Source organism: Esox lucius, chromosome 16 (genome assembly GCF_011004845.1).
Source record: "Esox lucius isolate fEsoLuc1 chromosome 16, fEsoLuc1.pri, whole genome shotgun sequence".
Lineage (NCBI taxonomy): Eukaryota > Metazoa > Chordata > Actinopteri > Esociformes > Esocidae > Esox > Esox lucius.
Genome location: NC_047584.1, coordinates 9,577,175 through 9,600,915, shown reverse-complemented (window position 1 = coordinate 9,600,915; position 23,741 = coordinate 9,577,175). Strand labels below are relative to the sequence as shown.

At 41.0% G+C, this 23,741-nt stretch overlaps 1 protein-coding gene across 5 annotated transcripts in view; it reads left to right on the top strand.

Moving 5' to 3' along the window:
• Positions 1-23,741, top strand: part of abca12 (ATP-binding cassette, sub-family A (ABC1), member 12) — a 93,884-nt gene that overhangs the window by 15,421 nt on the left and 54,722 nt on the right. For 4 of the 5 annotated variants that reach the window (XM_034286790.1, XM_034286791.1, XM_034286788.1 and 1 more), the window contains exons 12-35: positions 317-486; positions 782-912; positions 3,589-3,719; positions 3,882-4,052; positions 4,523-4,734; positions 5,337-5,467; positions 6,045-6,165; positions 6,631-6,961; positions 7,345-8,013; positions 8,373-11,120; positions 11,332-11,684; positions 11,959-12,077; positions 12,422-12,549; positions 14,739-14,890; positions 15,114-15,244; positions 17,404-17,546; positions 19,015-19,191; positions 19,333-19,541; positions 21,391-21,520; positions 21,826-21,981; positions 22,406-22,502; positions 22,594-22,694; positions 23,189-23,285; positions 23,385-23,485. In XM_034286790.1, coding sequence (XP_034142681.1) covers positions 317-486; positions 782-912; positions 3,589-3,719; positions 3,882-4,052; positions 4,523-4,734; positions 5,337-5,467; positions 6,045-6,165; positions 6,631-6,961; positions 7,345-8,013; positions 8,373-11,120; positions 11,332-11,684; positions 11,959-12,077; positions 12,422-12,549; positions 14,739-14,890; positions 15,114-15,244; positions 17,404-17,546; positions 19,015-19,191; positions 19,333-19,541; positions 21,391-21,520; positions 21,826-21,981; positions 22,406-22,502; positions 22,594-22,694; positions 23,189-23,285; positions 23,385-23,485 — 6,909 coding nt within the window. The remainder of the gene's footprint in view (positions 1-316; positions 487-781; positions 913-3,588; positions 3,720-3,881; positions 4,053-4,522; positions 4,735-5,336; positions 5,468-6,044; positions 6,166-6,630; positions 6,962-7,344; positions 8,014-8,372; positions 11,121-11,331; positions 11,685-11,958; positions 12,078-12,421; positions 12,550-14,738; positions 14,891-15,113; positions 15,245-17,403; positions 17,547-19,014; positions 19,192-19,332; positions 19,542-21,390; positions 21,521-21,825; positions 21,982-22,405; positions 22,503-22,593; positions 22,695-23,188; positions 23,286-23,384; positions 23,486-23,741) is intronic. The other variant, XM_029125891.2, reaches the window with a different exon arrangement.

Genomic DNA, 23,741 nt, shown 5'->3' with positions numbered 1-23,741 from the left:
GACCTCTACCAAGCATTTTTACTGTTTTCATTAAAGTATCAAAAAGTATGAATGTGTATGCATTCGCTACTCTATGTTCCCTGGATAAGAGAGGCCGCTAAATGATGTAAATGCACATAATATTTATCACTGGATTTAGAATGTCAGCTTACTTTGATGTTGAATTGACCAAACCCTGATCTTCACCTCTTTTCTCTCCTATATGCCCATTTTCAGTAAGCTAGGAGGTCACTAATGGCCTTATCTGATTGTCAGTGGTTTCTGTATTACACAAAGTGAAATCAAACTGTGTGACTTGCTTTGTTTCCCTCTTCAGACACTCCTAGCATGGAGTAAATATGCTGCTCAGGATGATGTGGCTTTCTCCAGAGGTCTGATCCACAGCCTGACAGGACTGTTGGTGGTCCCGGATGACCAGGCCCCCCCCAGTAACAACAGGTTTCAGCGTAGCAGTGACTCCCAACCTCAGACCATCATGGAAGAGCTGTGCGTAAATACTTTTTTCCCCATTGTATAATTGTGGGAATAAATACAAATACTGTACATGAAGATGTTCATCAAAGAACTCCATATCCATTTTATTTTAAAATGACCTTTATGTAATTAAAGAGGTTGCTGAATTTCAAACCCTTTATTCCTTTGAGGTACATCAGTAAATAGGGGGAAAAACATGAACAATTGGTGTATAGCCAACGATATAGTCACAATTGATGTACAGTCACTAACACTTCTAAGTCGGGTGTTTTGTTGCATAGGTAATTTTAATCATTTTTGTTTTCAGGTTCTTGAGTGTGGGCTCACTGGCAGCGGAGCTTCTGAAGAGCCTTCCTGGCTGGGACTACGTTCAGCTGGGCCTCACCGCTGGTCATGCTACCATGCAGCTGGGCACCACCGGCTTGGACACTCTAGCGGGTGTGTATAGTAGAGTATGACCGCTGCATCTACGTACAGTGCAATATACTGTAAATCACGGATTGATCATCTCTCCTCAAATGGGCAAGCAAAATCCCTAGTTTCCTGTTTGCCGATGTTCAGTTCAAACAATTTCTGCTCAAGCGGGAAAACAAGCCAGAATAGTGTAGGGAATCATTGTGCCATCTAAATAACACTTTAAACAAGAAACTAGGAAAGCTTAGTTCAGCCGGCGTGCAATAGAAAGATTTACCCTCTTGAGATTCAAATCCAGGTCGCCCACATGAAAGGCTGTGTCGCTAACCACTACACCACAGAGCTCTATGTTCAAGGATTGTCCGTATAGCCTCTTGTCTCTATCCTGAACAAATCCTCCTTTGCCACTTGCCGTTTTAACAGCTAATTGGGCATTTGTGAATGGTATTGATACTGTTAAACTGACTAGAATAGTCATAGGAATTGAGCAATTGCTAGCGTGTCTTCTATTTCATTTCATGGTATAAGAACATATTTTTTTCTTTCATGGCATAACAACGTACTTTTTTCTTTCATTCTTTTCATAAATTACATTAATACAATAACTATCAATTAAGGTGAGGATAACTAACTTTTTCATCAAGTGAAATGACGAGAGAATCGTGGAAATAAAATGTATAAATGTCGTTGCCCTCAACAGATTCAAAGTTAGATATTCCACATGAGAGGCACTGTCTTTTACCACTATGCCACGGCATTACATGTATCAGCAGAATCCATTGAGGATTGTGTTACACTGACTAACGTTTCCTATTAAGTTTACCTCCACCATAGCATCTATGAACTGTATTGCTTTTGCCACTGGCCATTTTAACAGCTTATTAGCCAGTAATAGGCTTATTAGTGTCTACTAACTTCCTAGGAATAATCATAAGAATTGAGCAATTGCTAGCAAGACTTAAGATTAACTTTTCCATGCCAGAAACAGTCGCAAAATAACAGTATACAGTTTCAGTTAAAGCTTACTATAATGTAACTACTGTATGTTGCAGCCAGCTAATGTGTTTGTCTATCTTAACCCAAAATGCATGTACAGATGCGTACTTCGAAAATCCACCAGAAACCATTGCAATATAACCATAAACTGTTTTATTTCAAGCTTACTATAATGTAGATATTGAAGGTTTCAGACAGCAAAGTTTTCATCTATACAGAATAATTCATAATGTGTACTTCGCTTTGCCTGTGAGGAGATACGAACGCGGGACCAAAAGTTTACAGGTCCGCCTCTCTAACCACTACACTATTTAAAACTCTTCTAAGTCGACATCCGCGGAACCGCGGACAGTGCTCATTTGCATAAATATTTCGAAAAATAGATTCGCCATAATCGTCCGATTCCAATGGTATATTATTTGTAGCCACTTTCGTGAAGCGTTCCGTGTATAATTGGGGTTGTCCGTGTATAATATGGGTTGTATAGTTGTATAGTTTGGGTTGCTATGAGAACTTTTCACCAGGCAACGACATTGACCATGCATCTTAGAAAGGCTCATGTGTAGACAAGAATAGAGATTACAAGGGTGTACATCACTATATATGATGTTTTGAACCATAATACATCGTTTGTATTATAAATATGATATAAAAATAAATATTTAGTCCACATAGTATGGGGGTGTTCTTGAGTTTTTGGGAAGAAGTTGGTAATTTTTCTGAGTTTATAAAATATATAAGTCCAAACGTAACTAGCGATCTAGTGCCGTTTTGTGTCAATACACCTAAAAAAACGTTAGATAGGGTTATAATCTTTCATTTTATAGTGTTTTATTTCTAGGTAGAAGAACCAATTTTTTGGGGGGTGCCTATATTTTTTACCTTCTATTATTTCATTATTTCATTATTTTCAACCCAATTACAGTGTAATTTGATAGTAAAGGCATGAAAGTATGAGGAAATACCATTAACACAAAACCTCATAATGCTTTAAAAAAAAAATCTTGATGCTGAATGGCAGAAATGTTTTCCGAAAAAAGTTATATAAATATTGACCCAGAAGTCTGTTTTTATGTGTTTTTATTGTAGCCAGAGGTGTTGTTATTACCAGGATACATCATAATAGGTTGTATCTGTTACAGAAATGAATCTAGGACCCAAAATGTCCAAGTAGTGAAATCTGGCCGAAATCCCCATAGGCTACCAAGGGCAAAGGGTACTCAGTACCCATTCAGTCACTCGCTCACTTACTCAGTAAGAGTCATTCGCTCTTCGTGTCCGGCTCTGCTTACGCGGTCCGGCAAAAATATACCCTTTTGAAAGCTTTTGTGAGTTGGTCAACAAAAAACGAAAGTGCGCTATAAGGAAAAAGTTTGAATGCGCACTGATGTTGCTGCAATTCACATAACTTCCACAAGGTGGGAGCAAATTAGGAATGTCCCCTTGAAGTTTCCATTGTGAGCTATTATATTAGTAAGATTAACATAATACACGTAATTACTCATGACACCCCTTTTGTAATAGGTAATAAATCATATTTATATATAAATATATTGGTAAAGCCCATTTGGATTGGGGCGCGGCTCCCCATTTATTGGAAATCCCTGCTACATATACACTGGAAATATATACTTTTCTTGTGCCAGTTACACACAATGTATTTAATTGAGCATTTCTCTGGTTTCTGTTTGCTGTCCGACACAGAGATGTTGGGGAAAGTGTCAACAGACGCGCATACCTTCCAGGACACTTTCACCTATCTGATGTCCAACCAGGCAATGGCTGACAACTTCACCGGTCAGGTCGTGAACTCAGTTGTGAAGACCATCATGAAGGTGACTGGACTGGCATTCATTAAAAATACATGCTGGCATATACGGCTTATAGGATTGAGGTGCTAAGTGTTAATGTAATTGATGTGGTGTTTTTGTTTCACATAGGTCATAATGCTTAGTTGCCATTGATTAATGCATTTATTCCTTATTGGTTTTCAACAGGTACTAATGGCTCAGAGACAAGTGGGTTGTGAAGATTTGCTTGAGGAGTGGTCCTGGTTTTCTTCTCTTAGCTCCATGGACCCCAAACTGTGGAACATCCTCTTCTGCTCAAGTAACAACTCCCCTCTCCAAGATGCCCTGTTGGCTGAGTGGAGTCCTGTGATTGTCAAAGTAAATTAAGAACTTTATTTGTCTTTATTTATTCCAAATATAAATGAAATGCATCCCTGAATCCGAAAGATAAGATGCGTTAAAGTTGTGCCCTCTTGGCCAGTTCATCCTTCAGAATGAGGTTTATTGACCGTAAAGACAATGTCTGGAAAAATACATTTTATAACGATAAAATGTATTTTTAGTGTAGGTCATTTGCATTCATTGGAATGGCATTTTCTGGTACAATTCAATGAAGCCAAACAGTCATATGTTGGGCTAAGTGGCACAGGCCCCGCAGATGCAGACTAGAAAGGAAGTTTTTTTGTTTCTTACAGAAACCTGTTTTCTGTTAGCTTGAGAAGTTAAATAAATGTAAATCATTTGTCTATGGATATTAATACATTTCAGGGATTATTTGATGTTATATTGTAATTCATGCATATTAATCTTTCTTTTACATATGTTTTTAATTTCCTTCAACATCTAAGGCGACTGAACTAATAAACATAGTTCAGGGCAATAACACTGCCAACATCACCCTCCCTATGATTCTTGCTGAGTGGCATGCACTTACTGCCTCCTTTGCCAGTGCTGAAGAGGCATTGGCAAACTTAACTCATCTTAAGGATGCTGACTATTGGATGGGCTGGGTACCCATGGACATTAATGCTGTGAACTGGACACAGATCCTAATGAAACGGTCAGTGTATATATCTTAAAGAATGCTAGTTAGCTTGAACTTTGGTCCAATATATTAATATATCCAATATACAGACTGGAAAACATTAAGAGACCGCTGCGCCTTGTTCTTTCCTTTCCAAAAATGTAGAGAAGGAAGGTTTTGAGTGAGGAACAGAAGGGTTAAAATTAAGAGGCCACTGCAAATTGAACGCTTCTGTTCCCCCTCAAAACTTTCCTTTTCAACTTTTTTGGAAAGGAAAAAAAAAAAATGCAGTGGTCTCTTAATTTTATCCGGAGCTGTGTATTATGAGGAAAATTGATGTGTGGCTTTGTTCTTCTTTTCTAAAGGTCAAATGTACTTTTTAAAAAAATCTGCATTAAACCATAGCGTCATGTAGAGGATTGTGTATACTTGAGAAGAAAATAGAGTTCTATTCACTGTGTTACCTGTAAATTGGTGTAGTATTTGAGAACACAGTCAATATGCAGGAATGGAACAAATAATTAGTGGAAGTTTAGCTACATGAGGATGTTTTCTTCAATTAATAGGTAGGATGTTTACATGTGTATAATAGCTTGGTTGTCATTGACCTCACCCACCCTTGTGTATGTATCTATCAGGGGTTTGGATGTGTTCATTACAATGGGCTCTCAGCTCCAGAACAGCCCACTGTGGCCATCAGTGGAGTCGTACTTCCATATAGCCAACTGGATCATGAACTATCAGTCCAACATCACTGCTCCACCAAACTGTGAGTCAGGCACGCATACACCAAAACAATCAGACCCACATACACTGTTTGTTCTCATCCAACATTACTGCTCCACCAAACTGTGAGTCAGGCACGCATACACCAAAACAATCAGACCCACATACACTGTTTGTTCTCATCCAACATTACTACTCCACCAAACTGTGAGTCAGGCACGCATACACCAAAACAATCAGACCCACATACACTGTTTGTTCTCATCCAACATTACTACTCCACCAAACTGTGAGTCAGGCACGCATACACCAAAACAATCAGACCCACAGACACTGTTTGTTCTCGTCCAACATTACTGCTCCACCAAACTGTGATTTAGGCACGCATACACCAAAACAATCAGATCCACATACACTGTTTTTTCTCGTTTAATGAATGAACCAATGAACTAACGATACTCAGACCAAAAAATACGTATTTCCCAATAAATATTTTATTGTGTTTCAAACTATCTGTCTGATAGAACTAAATGCACTCAGGTGTGCTGATAGGCTGGTTTTTGAATGTTGTGGCCCAGGGCTCGGTACCTGGTCCTCTTACTCCATGAATTTATGTACAGGTACAATTGATCCTAACACATATGGCCCTGTTTGCAAGACTGGGTTTACCTGGACAACGTTTGTCTCAACATCTGCTGCTCTGATGCAGGAGTTTTCAGCTAATCCTGCTTCACTGTTGAAGTAAGTGACCTCACAAGGGAGAATAGAACATGTTTATAGCCTTAGAGTGTGTTTTTTTTATTATCCTTAATGTTGATTGGTTGAAAGCTGTGGTATTTTGGATTATATACTGTGAGAATGACATAACATTTCTTGTCTGTTCTTATGGCTTTGGAATTCAGTTTATAGTAGCAATTAGAGAGTTTGTGGAATATTGCCAATGCACCACTGCTAAGTGCTCTATCCAGGCATTGAACAATTTGTTGTGCACAAGAACAGCCCTTAGCTGTGGTATATTGGTCATATACAGCACTCAGTCATTCCTTATTGCTTTATACATTTGACGTGCCAAATGGCACCCTATTGCCTAGGTATTGCATTACATGGGCCCATATACAATATAATAGGGTTCCATTTGGAGTGCAGTGATGTACTGTAATCTATATCTTTTGAACACTATTACTTAACATAGACTCCTTTACACAGGCATGTCCAGGGATCGTTGTCTTTCCTAGAGGCCTTCTATGGAAACAATGCCACAGGCAACGTCACTCAACTACTCAGCTCTGGGCTGGTCTCAACGGATGGCTCTGTCCCAGCTCTCCTGGAGAACCTGATCACTAACCTAAACAGGAAATACGCACTTATCTCCAACGTCACATCCCTGGAAGAGTTCAGCACCAATCACCAGTTGCCTTTCTCCTTTCTGGGTGAGATGTTAGAGGCTCTGGGTCTGAATCCTCTGAATGGCCTGTGGATCCAGGGAGATGGAGCCCAGGCCCTCAACGCCACATCTGTGATGACTATTGCTCTGGAGGTAGCTTAAGAAATTATTAATTTCTTCCAGCAATAGGAATAAAGGCATTTGTTACATTTCATAAGTAATACTTTTAATATATACAGTATTTTACTGAAGTTATAGCCAAAAACATTTTGTCGGTTTCACAGACACAGAACTTGCAAGGATTTCCAGAATTAGTTGTCAAAAGTTTTGTGAAAAGTTTTTTCAAAATTCTAAAGTTGGGTAACAATTAATTATGCATTTATCTTTGCTTTACTCTCTGATTTTCTTAACATCTATGTTTTTATTTTTATTGCAATGTAATTTAGTTTTGAATTCAGTTTTATGAAAGCAGTTACAACGCAGAAAGGTCATATGCATATTCCAAGGTTCACTACATTTCTTCTAAATCTTCACAGGTGGCCAGGAACACTCAGCATCTTGTCACCGGGCTCCCCATTGACAACAGCAACACACCAGACCTGGCCAGACTAGAAGCTCTGCTGATGCAATGGCTGTCTGTTGCCCAGGGGAACCTGACCCATCCGCTGTCTTTCAGAATGGGAGACACTCAGGACACCTACTCTGGCTCTTTGAACGCCTCCTCCCTGGTGTTCCTCAAACAGCTGCTTCATCCTCTCACTAACCAGACCTCAGCCGGCTTCACCGACAACATTCTGCAGGCCATGGACAAGCTGAAAACTTTACTTGATGCTCCAGATGGTGACCCGACACCTATTCTCCTGGGCTACGTGATCCAGCTAAAGGAATTAATGGTCTCGACCCTACACCTACACAGGTATGAGCAGCTCCTGCCACCAAATGGAAACCTTACCACAGCTCAGGTGACAGAACTGCACCTAGTTGTGTTGGACCTCTTCCAGCTCCTCTCCAACTCATCCATCCAGCAGCTTAGCCAGGCTGAGCGGCAGGCTACTCTTCAGGTCCTACTGCAGAGGCTTGCCGCCCTGCTACCCCAACAGCTCCAACCCCAGTACCTGGAGATGGTCCGCCACTTCCAGGCTGTGACGGAGAGCTGGGTGTCCTGTACTGGGGCAGGCCACAACTGCACGGCTGAAGTCCCTCAGGTTTGTCTGTTTAATTGTTTAAGCCACTGTTTAAGCCAAGGGTTCTTTACCCACCAACTGAGGTGTTTTTTGAGTCGTGCTCTGCCGTAAGAGTTTGATGGGAAAAAGATACAGACCAATGTCAAAAAATAGAATGATAATTCCAGCGTAACATGTAACTGAATGTAGGTTTGAATATGGCTTCATGGATATGGCTATGGCAATTTTTAGGGATATACTGTATCTTTATCTTTACTATGTCTTTATGTAAAAAAAATTATGCCATCCCGTAACCCACATGGACCAATGCTGTAAACCACAAGTGGGACTCAGTCCACAGTTTGGGAACCCCTGGTTTAACTCAGTACTCATTACTACAGGTGTTCCAGATCTTTATAGGGGCGGTTGAGGCTCTGATCACAGCCAATGGGGACTACGTGTTCAACGGGGGCCCTGCTAACACCAGCATGCCGAGTCAGGATTCCATAAATGTGACGGTCAACCTGCTCGCTCTCCTCTTCGCCTGGCGTGATGCTGACATATCTCATAACATGTCTGCCATGCCAGAGTCTGTCCTCAAGATTATGCCACAGACTGCCCACTTCCTCCAGCAGATCATTTTCACACCCAACATCAGTGTTTCCTCTATCCGGCAAGCTATGCTACAGTCCAATCTTACCCTGGGGGAACTAGAGAAGATTGCTACCCTGGCAAGAGCCACCAACGCACCATCTCACCTGGCTAGTGTATTGCGCGTCATCAACGTGCAAACGTGTCTGGAGCCCCAGCCCAACAAACCCTTCAGCCCAGCACAGTGTGCAATGGAGCTGAGTCAGAGCATCACCAGTTTTATCCTGGCACTCCCCTTGCCTCCAGGAAGTCAATCCAACTATACTGCACTCATCTGTCTTTTGCCGATCCTGGTCAACCACTCTGTGAGTATTGACCTTCCTGCCGGTTCAGGCCCAAGCCCACTTTTAATATCAACAGAGGCCATCACAATCACCATAAACAGCATCAGGAAGAATGTGCAGCATCTCAACCTGTCGTCTGTGGAGCTCATCAGCAACGAGCTCCATGTGCTTGAAATGTTGATCCAACTGGCTGCTACTGAACATTCTCCAGTCTATACACTTAACTCCACTTACCCGCTAATGCAGGATCTGTTTAATGCTCAGACGGTGTATTTGGAGATAGCACAGTGGTACCTGATAAAGCTAAAGAATGTGACCGGCTACAGCACCTTCTCAAAACTTCTGGAACCTTTCTTCCAAATGGCAGAGATGCAGCTGTCTCTCCAACTCTCTCAGGCTGAAATTACCACCCTTATAAGTAAAGAGGTTGAACACTTAATAAGATGTATCCAGTACCCCATCAATGGAACAGAATTAAGTACTATTGGCCAATCGGTCACCAGGATAGTGAAGGAGAACCTGGAGCTGTTAAAGTTAAACATTGCCTACCAAGTGACTATGGGGAATCAAAACCAAACCTTGATAAATGAGGTAGATGCTATGATCAGTAATGAGCTCCCTGTGTTTGAGGGTTTGGTCCAACTGGCCACCTCTGAACAGTCTCCAGTCTACTCACTCAATTCCACTGACCCACTGATGCTGGACCCTATAAACGCACAGAAGGTTTATTTGGAAATGGCACAGTGGTACCTGAAGGGGCTACAGAATGTGACCAGCAACAGTACCTTCTCAAAACGTCTTGCCCCTATCTTCCAAATGGCAGACATACAGCTGTCTCTTCAAATCTCTCAGGCTGAAATGACCACCCTCATAAGTAACGAGGTTGAAAACTTAATAAGAAGTATCCAGCACCCCATCAACGGAACAGAAATAAGTAGAATTGGCCAGTCTGTCACCAGGATAGTGAAGGAGAACCTGAAGCTGTTAAAGTTAAACATTGCCTACCAAGTGACTATGGGGAATCAAAACCAAACCTTGATAAATGAGGTAGATGCCATGATCAGTAATGAGCTCCCTGTGCTTGAGGGTTTGGTCCAACTGGCCACCTCTGAACAGTCTCCAGTCTACTCACTCAATTCCACTGACCCACTGATGCTGGACCCTATAAACGCACAGAGGGTTTATTTGGAAATGGCACAGTGGTACCTGAGGGAACTACAGAATGTGACCAGCAACAGTACCCTCTCAAAACTTCTTGCCCCTATCTTCCAAATGGCAGACATACAGCTGTCTCTTCAAATCTCTCAGGCTGAAATGACCACCCTCATAAGTAAAGAGGTTGAAAACTTAATAAGAAGTATCCAGTACCCCATCAACGGAACAGAAATAAGTAGAATTGGCCAGTCTGTCACCAGGATCGTGAAGGAGAACCTGGAGCTGTTAAAGTTAAACATTGCCTACCAAGTGACTATGGGGAATCAAAACCAAACCTTGATAAATGAGGTAGATGCCATGATCAGTAATGAGCTCCCTGTGCTTGAGGGTTTGGTCCAACTGGCCACCTCTGAACAGTCTCCAGTCTACTCACTCAATTCCACTGACCCACTGATGCTGGACCCTATAAACGCACAGAAGGTTTATTTGGAAATGGCACAGTGGTACCTGAAGGGGCTACAGAATGTGACCAGCAACAGTACCTTCTCAAAACTTCTCAACCCTTTCTTCCGTATGGCAGAGATGCAGCTGGATCTTCAACTTTTTGAGACTGAATTCACCATCTTTGTTACCAAAGAGGTTGGGGACTTCATGAGAAGCATGCCTTACTCAATCAATGAAACAGACATTATTCAAATCAGCCAGTCCATCATCATGACACTCAATGACAACCTAGATGTGTTAAAATGTAACTTTGCTTACCACAAGGTTTTGCAGAACTCTTTTGAGCAATTAAACTGGCTAAACAGCAGCTTTTTAAGTGAACTTGAAAACCAGGTCAGGAGTTACCTGAACATGACAGAGGATTGGCTAAGAGACCCAAACAGGACCCAGGTTATCACCAATATGCTATATTGGAACACAAGTGGTTGGGGGATGAATGTGACAACTCTTGGAATGGACTTCCAGCAACTTTTCCAGACACTTGGCTATTTCCTCTCCCCAGAGCAACAGGCTTACCTCACAACCATCCAACAAAACAGCCAGGTTCTCAACCAGGTATTTTTTTAAAAACAGACCTCCTTTACAAAGGAGTCTATATCTTGTTATTGTTTAAAAATGGGCAGCATTGTAAATATTTTACCAAAAAGTTCATGTAAATGGAAGACTTTAAAGTAAAAGATTGTAGTCAAAGAAGGTTTATGGCCACTGTGGTTACAATATGAGAAACTATCTCCAATCTCTTTGTTTCCCTTTCCTCTCCTTTTAGGTTCTGTTGGTGGCCAGTCACAATGGAGGTCTAAGTAGTGACCAGTTCATCCAGGCCATCATGGATGCAGCCAGTATCGTCCTCAACAGCTTCACAATGGGTCTAGAACCGGAGAATGTCACTGCAGAGATCCTGGGTATACTACGGGGTGCTCTCCACCTTGCACTCAGACCTGAAATGAGCTATGTCCAGTCGCTAAACATCACCATGGAGATCATTAGGACAGCGGAGAACATGGTTAGGAGGCTGGTTCCCCAGAAGGCTGCTGGGTTTCTGTTGCCAGTGTTCAGGTTCACAAGGACCTACCTAGAGAATGTTTTGACACCTGGAGGTCCTGATAAGTGGAATGAGATGTAAGTGTGGATTGTTAGTGTTGATGTCCTGGCAGCAGAACTGTATTTGAAGATTAGGTGTGTTGAATTCTGTATATTTTGGGATGATGTTGTTGATGATGACCATATACAACAGTAACAGATTTAAGTATGGTGATATTATATTTATGTATTCATGACGGTGATGATAACAAATTACTATACCTGCAATCACCGTCATTGTGATGATGAAGATGATACTACAACGTTAGCTGCTGCTAATACAACCATAATGCCAAAAAATATTTCTTCTCAGCATTGTGAACGAGCTGAAGATGGTTCAAGGCCTGTTGACCCCTAACAGCAGTTCCCAGGACGATCTTTCCGTCATCATGAACATTGCTCATTTCATACTGGACTCCAGCCAAAGCCAAGGCAAGTAGCTTAAAATGGTCTAATGGCCTGTAATTTATTAACACTGGCACCATACACCGTATTCCCAGTCTGAACCTTAAATCACAGGAAATTAACACGCCAACCCACTGAATGTGCCCATGTTTCCTCTCTGAAAATGATTTGTGTTTTATATTAACTGTAGCAAGAAAGTAACATAATGTACATCTGTCTGACTGTCAGAATACACTCTAAAACTGTTTTCTGTTAGCTAAGAGTACTGTACTTTTTTGTGTGATTGTTAGCTAGTGTTGAATGTTATGTCCATAGGAAATTATAATTATAAAAGTATTATTTTCTAATTTTCTTGTTACTGTTTATAACAGGTAGCAACTTGGGTCATTGGAACAATAGAAGCATTTGGAGAAACACACGTCCACAGAGCAATATGAGTCTATGGACAAACATGGGGAATGATATGACCACTGAAAACCTAGCAGAAATTGCTAGTCAAGTAAGCAATCTGAAATGAAACCTTTGTATTGTATTTATCTGTCAAAACTGTTGTGTTATTGTAGACACCTTTGGAAGCCTCTGTTGACGCCAGTGTCAGGGATAGGATAGAACATACAGTGGATATAAAAAGTCTATACACCCCCTTTTTCCACCTTTAATGTGACCTATAACGTGAACAATTCAATAGAAAAACAAAGTGAAATCTTTGAGGGTGTTAGAAATCGGCCGTTTCTTATAGTGGTTGAAATTATTATCGAATACCCGGTTGTCAAGGGAGAGAGTAATTCAATTATTTATTGCAGCATTTGATAGTTTATTAGCTCATGCTGTTACAGGCTCAATCTCTTCTCACTGTAATGTTGGTTACAAGCTGGTATATACATTGAATGGTGTGTCTACCTTCCAAGACAGTAACCCCCATGCCAAATGGTCAATGTAAACATTCCTGTGGTTATCAGAGCGCAACCTATGGAGAGATAATCTAAACAGAGAGGTTTCTGTTGTTCTCCTTATCTAGGCACATTCACTTTCAATGAAACGTACATTCATATTGTAATTGTTAATGCTCAGATTCCCCAAGAGGGAAACATTTTAAACTCTCAATAACCTGGTTGCATGTTTGTGCATACCCTTAAACTAATACTTTGTTGAAACACCTATTGATTTTATTACAGCACTCAGTCTTTTGGGGGAGGAGTCTATTAGCATGGCACATCTTATTGTGGCAATATTTGCCCTTCTTTGCAAAAGCTCTCCATATCTGTCAGATTGTGAGGACCTCTCCTGTGCACAGCCCTCTTCAGATCACCCCACATATGTTCAATTGGATTCAGGTCTGGGCTTTGGATTTGGATGTGTGCTTTGAGTCATTGTTGTGCTGAAAGGTAAACTTCCTCTTCATCTTTCTAACAGACGCCTGAAGGTTTTGTGCCAAAATTGCCTGGTATTTGGAACTGGTGTTGAGGAAATTCTGAAACCTGATGCATTCGTCAATAGAATAACCATCACACTGTTCATAATTGCCTCCACCCTGACTAAGGCCCTGTCACCACCATGCTTCACTGTGGGTATGGTGTTCTTTGGGTGATGTGCAGTGTTGTTTTTGCGCCAAACATACCTTTTGGAATTATGGCCATAAAGTTCAACCTTGGTTTCATCAGACCATAGACCATTTTCCCATGTGCTTTTGGGGGACTTGATGTTTGTTTTTGCAAACTTCAGCCGGGCTTAGATGTTTATCTTTGTAAGAAAAGGCGTCCGTCTTGCCACCCTACCCCATACCCCATTCATATGAAGAATACGGGAGATTGTTGTCTCATGTAGCACACAGCCAGTACTTGCCAGATATTCCTGCAGTTACTTTAATGTTGCTGTAGGCCTTTTGGAAGCCTCCCTGACCAGTTTTCTTCTTGTCTTTTCATCAATTTTGGAGGGATGTCCAGTTCTTGGTAATGTCTCTGTTGTGACATTTTCTCCACTTGATGATGACTGTCTTCACTGTGTTCCATGGTAATATCTAATGCTTTGGAAATTCTTTTGTACCCTTGACCCTTCTCTTTTAACAATGAGATTCCTCTAATGCTTTGGAAGCTCTCTGCAGACCATGGCTTTTGCTCTGAGATGCAACTAAGAAAATATCAGGAAAATAACAGCTGAACTTTATTTGTGATTAATCAGAGTCACTTTAAATGATGGGAGGGGTGTAATGACTTCTATTTAACATATTCAACCAGGTTATTGTAAGGTTTTTATTTTTCATTTTTCCCCTTAAAAGATTTCAGTTTGTTTTTCAATTGAATTGTTCACATTATAGGTCACATTAAAAGTGGAAAAAGTTCTGACATGATTTATTTTTGTCTCATTATTTTACATCACAAAAACCTGGCATTTTAACAGGGGTGTGTAGACTTTTTATATCCACTGTAACATCATCGCAAAATTATTCTTATTTGTTTTTCTGATTTTTACATGTGTTTGTGAAAGTATATGCATATATTTCCTGACAGTGCTTTTTATTTGACAGTTGCATTATGCATTTATGTCCCGCTGGCAATATTTGTGACTCGCTACTTACAAATGTACAACTTATTGACAGAAATCTATGTCCATATTGAACTCTTAACGGAAATGCCCACTGACATGTTGCATCTTCTACAGAACACTGGTAAAATATTTCTATCCTTTCAGATGAATGATCTCCTGAAGTCAGTGTTACCAATGATCATCAGGCAGCAGGGTATCATGCCTTTTTCTCTGCTGTCTCCTGGAGTGTTCTCTGACATCCACCCTGTGCTGATGCAGATTCTAACTCAGCCGGCTAACCAAAGTAGCTGGGACAGGTGTGTTCAGGGGAGAAAATAAAATTTTCAGAATCAGCTTTAGAATAGCAGCACTTGTAGTGAGTGAGGAAAGTTATTATCACGTGATTTTTCGTTTTAGTATTTGATTTTTTGGTAAATTTGGTAAAGGCCACAACAATCACCTGTTGTTTGTATGCTAATTCTAAACAAACTGTGTTATGGCTTGGCCTTAAATCCACTGCTTTCCTTTGTGTAATGTTAGGTTGGAGGGGATGCTTGGGGACCTCTTGTCATCCCTTAGGGATACCCCAGTGTGGGACTCAGTCCCGCCTGCTGTCTCTGTGATGAGACAAGTCACAGAAACCTTGGTCAACAACATGCAAGCTGAGACAGGTGAAACTGATAGGCTACCAACAAAACTTCCCTCATGACTAACATGAAATATGTTATACTGCGCCCTCTATAAATATGCAATTCTGTCAGATAGCACTGTCAGATTTCCATCTTCCCTGATACATGAGCATAAGTATTGGGGCAATTCTCAAGTATTTGAAAAGAATCTAAGCAAATGAAAGTAGTAGCTATAAAAGCTATAGTTTAGTTGCAAATCCTGTACATGCAAAAACAGCAGTGAGTCTGCAACCAGTTGAGATAACTAAAACTCTTGGGAACATGCTTTGAGATGCTTTGCCAAACCATTACTGCAGCCATTTTGAGCTGTTGCTTGTTTTGGGGAGTTTCTGATATCAGACTGATTCTGATTTGACTTAAACAATCTAAAACATTCAATTTTTTCCCCTTGAATAAGTTGTTGGTTTTGTTTGCAGTGTGTTTTGGATCATTGTCTTGTTGCATTGTGAAGCGCAACCCAGTCTGGTGGCATTTACTTGGTAGCCAAAATGTTTCCAAAACTTCTGAATTCAGCTGGTGCCATTATTTGTTACATGGTCAGTATAGATGTGTGAGCCCGATTCAGAGGCAGCCATGCATGCCCACTCTGTGACACTACCTGCACCATGCTTCACATGTGAGGTGTAATGCTTTGAATCCTCTGCAGTTCTCTGTGACACTACCTGCACCATGCTTCACATGTGAGGTGTAATGCTTTGAATCCTCTGCAGTTCTCTGTGACACTACCTGCACCATGCTTCACATGTGAGGTGTAATGCTTTGAATCCTCTGCAGTTCTCTGTGACACTACCTGCACCATGCTTCACATGTGAGGTGTAATGCTTTGAATCCTCTGCAGTTCTCTGTGACACTACCTGCACCATGCTTCACATGTGAGGTGTAATGCTTTGAATCCTCTGCAGTTCTCTGTGACACTACCTGCACCATGCTTCACATGTGAGGTGTAATGCTTTGAATCCTCTGCAGTTCTCTGTGACACTACCTGCACCATGCTTCACATGTGAGGTGTAATGCTTTGAATCCTCTGCAGTTCCTTTTTTCCCCCACACTTTTGCTTTCCCATCACTTTGATAAAGGTTCACCTTCATCTCATCCGTCCATAAAATGGTTTCAAAACTGTGCTGGCCAATCTCTATACTTTGTAATCTGGCTTTTCAGTTTTTGGTGTTGATCAGAGGTTAGCATCTTGCAGTGTCGTTTTTGTCATTCTCCTGCCGAAGTCTTTTGCCAACAGAAGATCGTGACACTTTCAAGCCAGCATTCTGCAGGTTGTTGGTGATTTCACTTGCATTTTTTCCGTGTGGTTTTTTACAGCTCTGGTCATTTTTCTGTCAGTAACCGCTGTTACTGTGTTTTCCTTGGCTGACCTGGTTGTCACCCATTGCTGAAGACATCGGTCATTAGTTCCTTTTTCAGAACATTCCTAACTGTTTATTTGGCTTTGTCCTGCTTTTCAGCTATAGTTCTAATTGAGTTCCTCTATTCTTTTAGCACCCAAATGGCTTTGTTTTTTTACATAGACACCATGCTGGTCTTCGTGATGGATTATTCCTACTGACAACAAATGCAGACTCTGAAGGCAAAATCAGAGGATTGAATTGAGACCACACATTCACAGAGAAACCCCTGTTAACCAAACGTCCACTTTTTTATGCTCACATAAAATGGTGGGGTGGAACTCTGACTGTGCTCTTATTCTAATTGGTAAAACATTGAAGTGTTGAAATGGACAGAAATAAATGGTTACATTCTGGAGTTTTGTCTCATATGCCTCTTAATCAGATTTTTAAATCCCTTGGGTTTACAGCAAAAATACCAATTTTGACTTTACTGTGCCAATACTTATAGCGGAACTGTGTATATGTATATATACTGTGTGTATATATTTTGTCTTTTCCTTTTCGACTTTTTTGGAAAGGAAAGAAAAAGGTGCAGTGGTCTTTTTTCCGGGGCTGTATATATATATATATATATATATATATATATATATATATATATATATATATATATATATATATAAATATTTATATATATATATATATAAAATAAATTCAGAAGTGTTATTACCAGGTATGTAAAGTGTTGTAACAATATGCCTCTCTCAATGTCTATCTCTTTGTCTTTCTGTCTCCCTTTCTCAGAATTCATCTTTAGTTTTCAGAAGCCTCTGACTGCCTTAATGACAGAGCTTCCACAGGTGGTGAATGCCAGTCATTTCAACATTGCTAACGTGTCTGTGAGAATGCCTCAAGCCATCCAGCTCACAGTGGAAGCTGCCATGCAGGTTAGGTCAGACACATAGCGTTGGTTGCATTCTTTCTGTTGTCATCTTTCTGCACCATTTACACTCAGGGTTTGTCAGTCATGGTTATTAACACACTGTCCTCGTTAGGAATGATATGCTTGTTAGTTGTAAGATAAGGTCAAGAAATAGGTGCTTTTCTATTCCTGGCAGCCAACAAATGCTTTGACCGTTTTTATGGATCACCTAACCACGACATACAGTATGTTATAGCAGAAATGACTGGCAAACATTTGTAGTTGTTTGTATCATACTCAGAAGCCAGCACAGTAATGTTTCGACTGACACCATAATAGAAAAAGTGTTAATCTTAATGATCAGAGTCAAGTTATCTCCTGAGAGTACGGTGCCAGCCCCAAGATTGTATAATATCTGACAATAGAAGAAGAGTAGACAAAGAACAGGTCACAGCTTCCCCACCCTATTTTCAAGTTAGGAATAGTCCAAGGACTGAACAAGGCATTAAAGTTTAGCTTTATTACATCTTTCATATGGCCAAATTAGTGTCATAAATATGAACACAATTAAAGGAAGTGTTTATACTTAAATATGTTGGTAATGCCCATTTTAATGACACACTTAGCTTGCTTCCTAATATTTTTTTCTACTACCCTATATAAGACATCCTTCATTGATGTGTATTACCCTAGAGAGAATATGATTACTCCTGAATAAAGGATTTAAATCGAGCACACATTCTATGACATTCTATGAGACAGGTGTGGCTGGTTCGCCATTCTCTTTACTGGAACGTGTGTGTTATGACTTTCCCCAAACTGCCGCATTCTTGTCTTGATTTCACTTAAAGGGACAGTTAGGGATTTTAACAGTGAGGTTCTTTATCTTTTTCCAGGGTCAAATGGGGAGGGCATATGGAGTCAGCCTAACTACTGCAAATAGAGTTCATCATACAAAATTTCTTGCATCCCTTTTTTCATGAAATTACCAGATTTTCCTCTTTCTTCTCCATTTAAATGTTTTTTCCCCACCCAAAACCTGAAAACAACCACACCTTTACCTCTTGCCATCTAGTGTCCACTGGTGTGGTCTAAATAGTTAACACAATCAATTTCAACTCTAACCCTCCACTTTCCACAGACCAGCAACTTTCCAATTATCATGTTTCTTTATGCAATACATCTATCCATTCTGCTGTGGTGTTTCCCATGTTTCTCAATCTTTATCATACCATGTCTCATATCATTCCAAGAGCACAACAACGTTTCCTACTACCTGGTCATTGTCCACCAGATCCCCTAACACTACAGTGTTCAGATCCAGTCTCCCTCAAAACCACCTCCAACTTACTGGACACAGATACATGAACAATTTTATCTGACTTTGGGAAAATAGATAAAGGGTCTCATTGTCAAAATCCATCTCTTTATTTAGATTTGATAATAATGAACTGTCTGTTTCTTTTTTTATTTTCGGGGTTGTGCCCCCAAAGGCTGCTAATGAGAGTAAGACCTTGGAGTGCAGGCAGGTCCTAAAAGCCTGGGAGCCAGTTAGAGAGGCGGCTGGCCTGAGTGAGTCCAGTCTGGCCTTATGGTGTAACATCAGCCTGCTACCAGTCATGGAGGCATATGCTACATCCCACTACATCTATACCTCTTTGAACATGACTGTGAGTAGTAAGCCTTCACATATCAGCAGAAATTCTGTTTTGCCCGCTAGAGGGCACTGTGGGATCACCAAGTAAACAGCTCCTTCATTGCCGACACGTCCCCTTTGCCTGATGTTGTATGCTGTTGTCTTCTCGTCCCAGGTAATGGGGAATGGGACAGAATCAGTGAAAACTACAGCAGCAGAGATCGTGGCGGCTCTGCGTTCGTTCTACTGGGTTCAGGTTAACCACACCACAGTTTCTAAACAGCTTGGTGAGGCCCTGTACGACACCTTTTTCCAGCTAAATATGACCACAGAGGACCAGGCTGACTGGAATGCACGGTTCCTTCAACTACAACTCAGTCAGAGGTGAGTCCCTTGTGGCCCTGTTGGTGGAGCATGAAACACGTGGATTCAGTTACGGCTGTGCGTCAAGGTACTGATCGGCACGGCTGCTCATCCACCACCATTGTTTCCCAGCTGGAAAGGATCATTTGAGATGCCAATATCAGTACAGTATAAGGTCAAGATCAGGACAATAATGTAAAATGACCTTTTCCTCTTATAACATTGACATGACTTTGTTTCTCTTTGCCACTGATGGGTGTTGGTGGTCAATAGTACAGTCACCAGTGTTTAATACGGCTGACTGAACTGGTTACAGTGATAGACAGGTGCCCTTCTCTGTATGCCGTACCTGACTGACTGTTCCTGCTTGCTTTCTCTGATTTAAAGCGTGTACTGTAGGCCAGGGCCGCTGTTCACAAAACATCTAAGAGCGAAAGTACTGACCTAGGATCAATCACACCCATCCACGTAATCATTGTTCATTTAGATCTGGAAGGCAAATTGTCTCCTGCACTCTCTGCAAACAAAAATAAGTTGTTAGGGTGTTTGTATGTGCATGTGTGTGTGTGTGTGTGTGTGTGTGTGTGTGCATGACTGTGTGTGTGTGTGCCTGTGTGTGGGTGCAGATAGTGAACGATTACTTGATTATCTCAGTTTCTTTTTTTTCTTAAATTGATTTTCTTTTATGTGGCAGCTGTATTAATGAACTTAGCTCTGATAAGAATCACATGATGCCTATCTCAGGAAATCAATCACATCTGTGTCCCAAATGGGAGCCTATTTGCTATATAATATAGTGTGCCACTTTATAATGAGAGCCGCAGTGGGCTTTTAGGATGAAACCATAACATTCAAAGTCCAATAGTGAAAGTTATAGATCACTGACCACACTTTGACCATGCAGATTGAGAAAAGATGGCATTACTGGGTTACAGTAAAACTAAATGGGCTGGATGTGTAATATGTTGTTTATATATACATAATCTAAAAGTAAAATCACTATCATACCTAACTTAGCCATAAAATCCCAAGGTTGAAAGCAAGTGGTTTTGATCAAATGGCCCACAATATTGCACAAGACATAGTACACAGTTTATGGAGATCCTTTTTTAACTGTACATGATTGGATGCAGTAAATAAAGTCTCTATTTATGTTTAATTTTTCAACAATTATATATCCTATCCTATCTCTTTATACTATTATGGTAATAGCAGAGCAGTTTCAAAAAGGCTTAAGAATGCCAAAGGTACCGTTATAATATTGGTGACAGCATACATATATCATAAACATGTAGTACCAATGGCAATCAAGGTATGCCACCTTATTATCACCATTGTATCTCTAGTTAAAACATCACTATTCGCTATAGTCACGTCAAACATCACCGGCACAGGTGGTGTCGATGGCGTAAGTGGATCAAGATGGCGGCTGTCATGTACACACCAAACAGACCGCTTTCACTGTGTTCAATGTATCATAGAGTACGAGTCAAAAGTTTGGACACACTTACCAATACAACTGAATGAGTATGTGTGTCCAAACTATTGAATGTGCAAGCGTGTCCGAACCTTTGACTAGTACTCTACATCGCTCTTCATTACTCTTTTTCTGCATTGGCATTACCACAGCATCTCAGTTCTAGCTCTAAGACATCTACAATTTGAAGAAAACAAAAATGTAAAGGTGCTAATTTATCACACGCCTGGTTTCTGACACAGATTCTCCAGAGCTCCTAGACTTGACTTAATGCGTCTACTGGAAATGACTGTGCTTACACACGATCATAACCACACATACAGACATATATATTGATGTTTAATTTTGTTGTTGTGTACATAAATGTTCCTAATCCTCATCTCTGGTCCTCAGTACCCAGGGCCTCAGAATGGCCTTAGAGCAGTTGGATGGCCTTGCCCTTGACAACCCCTTGGTGAGATCCTACCTCCTGGCTGTTGAGATGACCCTGAACTACACCGTGGAGAAGAGCTATCTACTCCAGGTATCCTACAATCTCCTTTCTATGTGTGTGGTGTGCCCATCTACATGTTTTACAATACTTGTTAGTGTAAAGAAAAGAACCCTGCAAGGAGAGTAAAAGAAGGACGGAATTGTGTTGGGTAGAGGGTAAAGGGGTTATGGTCAGTTACATTGGTCCCCACAAAGACAATAAAACCTGGTGAATAGCTTGTAAAAATAGGATTTCCAATTTAGGGGTTAGATTTAGAGAGTAAAACAAACATTTGTGTTTGTGGGTTGGGAAAGGGCCAGAGGAAAACAAAAAAAAAGGATTCTATTTTGTTTCAGAATTCCACCTCTGTCCAAGTTGTGTTAATGGACGCCTTGGAGATCCTACTAACAGGCATGAACTTCACCCAGAACCAGGGACTGTGGATGCGTCCCTACCTCCAAGCCGTGGACATGGTCATGAATTACACTGTGGACTACGAACAACTGCTCCAGGTACTGGGAATCTCTTTTTGTTAAACAAGGTACTCAACTAGACCTCAACCAATACACCCTGTGGTGGCTGACCGTGTCTCTCAGTATGTTCTGCAGTGTCCCTGTCTCTCTCATGCCCAGACAAAGAGAGTAAAAAAAATTTTTTATGGTAGGTCGCCACTAGAGAATGTGAATACCACCAAAGTTTAGGGAAACACTTTGCTTGGTTTAGTGAAAGAATTGGTGTTAAATGTAGGTTTAGGCATTACAGGTTGGGGCTAAAGAATAAGGAACCGAGATTTCTGAGTTAGGTTGGCTCAGGTCCCCACAAGGGTTGAAAGGTGTGTTTAACAGGATTGGTGGTTGTCTGTGGGCGTTGAGAAAATGCAGAAGACACATTTCCAGTCCAACCAAATGGCTAATCAAGTGTTCTATTCTATTACAGAACCGTTCCACCGCCCAGCATCTCCTGATGGAAGCCCTAGAGATGATCCTCACCAGCACAAACCTCACCCAGGACTCCATCCAAGCCATACTCACAGGTAGACTTATTTTACTGAGGTTATTTAGAGAAAATTGTGTCTGATCATCTCAAAACATCCTTTTTTTCTTTGTGTCTGATTCTTCTGACAGGTTTGAACTTCAACCAGGACCTCGGAGTGTGGATCCGTCCCTACCTCCAAGCCATGGAGATGGCCATGAACTACACCGTGGACTACAGCCAGCTGCTCCAGGTACTGGGCAATCTCTTTCTGTTGTGCCCTTGAGCAAGGCCACGCAATTAACCTTATAGTGCTGCATCCTGGGATGGCTGATCCTTGTGTCCCTCAGTGTTTTTCTGCATGATACACTTCAATTTCTACATGTGGTGACCTGATGCCCCTACAAAGAGAGAAAAACATAAAATTAGGTCCCTTCAAGATCATTTGGTAGGTCCGCACTAGAGAAAATCTGACTTCTGGCTCTCAGGTTATGTTTAGGAAAACATTTAGTTTGCTTTAGTGATAAAATTAGGGTTACTTTTAGATATAGGTATTACAGTTAAAGATAGGGCTAATGAATAAGGAACATGGATTTCTGGGTTAAGTCTCTGGTCCCCAGAAGGATGGAAAGACAAAGGTGTGTTTAATTGAATTGGTGGTTGTATGTGAGTGTTGGGAAAATGCAGAATACAAATCTCATGTCCAACTTAATGGATAATCAAGTGTTCTTGTTTATTATGTTACAGAACCATAATTCCGCCCAACAGCTCCTGATGGAAGCCCTAGAGATGATCCTCACCAGCACAAACCTCACCCAGGACTCCATCCAAGCCATACTCACAGGTAGACATTTGTCATTTTACTGTAGGGTTTTATAGAGAAAATTGTGTTTGATCATAATAATACATTTATTTGTTAATTTTTGCTTGTTTTTCCTGACAGGTTTGAACTTCAACCAGGACCTCGGAGTGTGGATCCGTCCCTACCTCCAAGCCATGGAGATGGCCATGAACTACACCGTGGACTACAGCCAGCTGCTCCAGGTACTGGGCAATCTCTTTCTGTTGTGCCCTTGAGCAAGGCCACTCAATTAACCTTATAGTGCTGCATCCTGGGATGGCTGATCCCTGTGTCCCTCATTGTGTTTCTGCATGATAAACTCCAGTGTCTACATGTTGGGACCTGATGCCCCTACAAAGAGAGAAAAACATAAAAAATAGGTCCCTTCAAGATTTTTGCGTAGGTCCTCATTAGAGAAAATCAGACTTCTGTCTCTCAGGTTATGTTTAGGAAAAAATT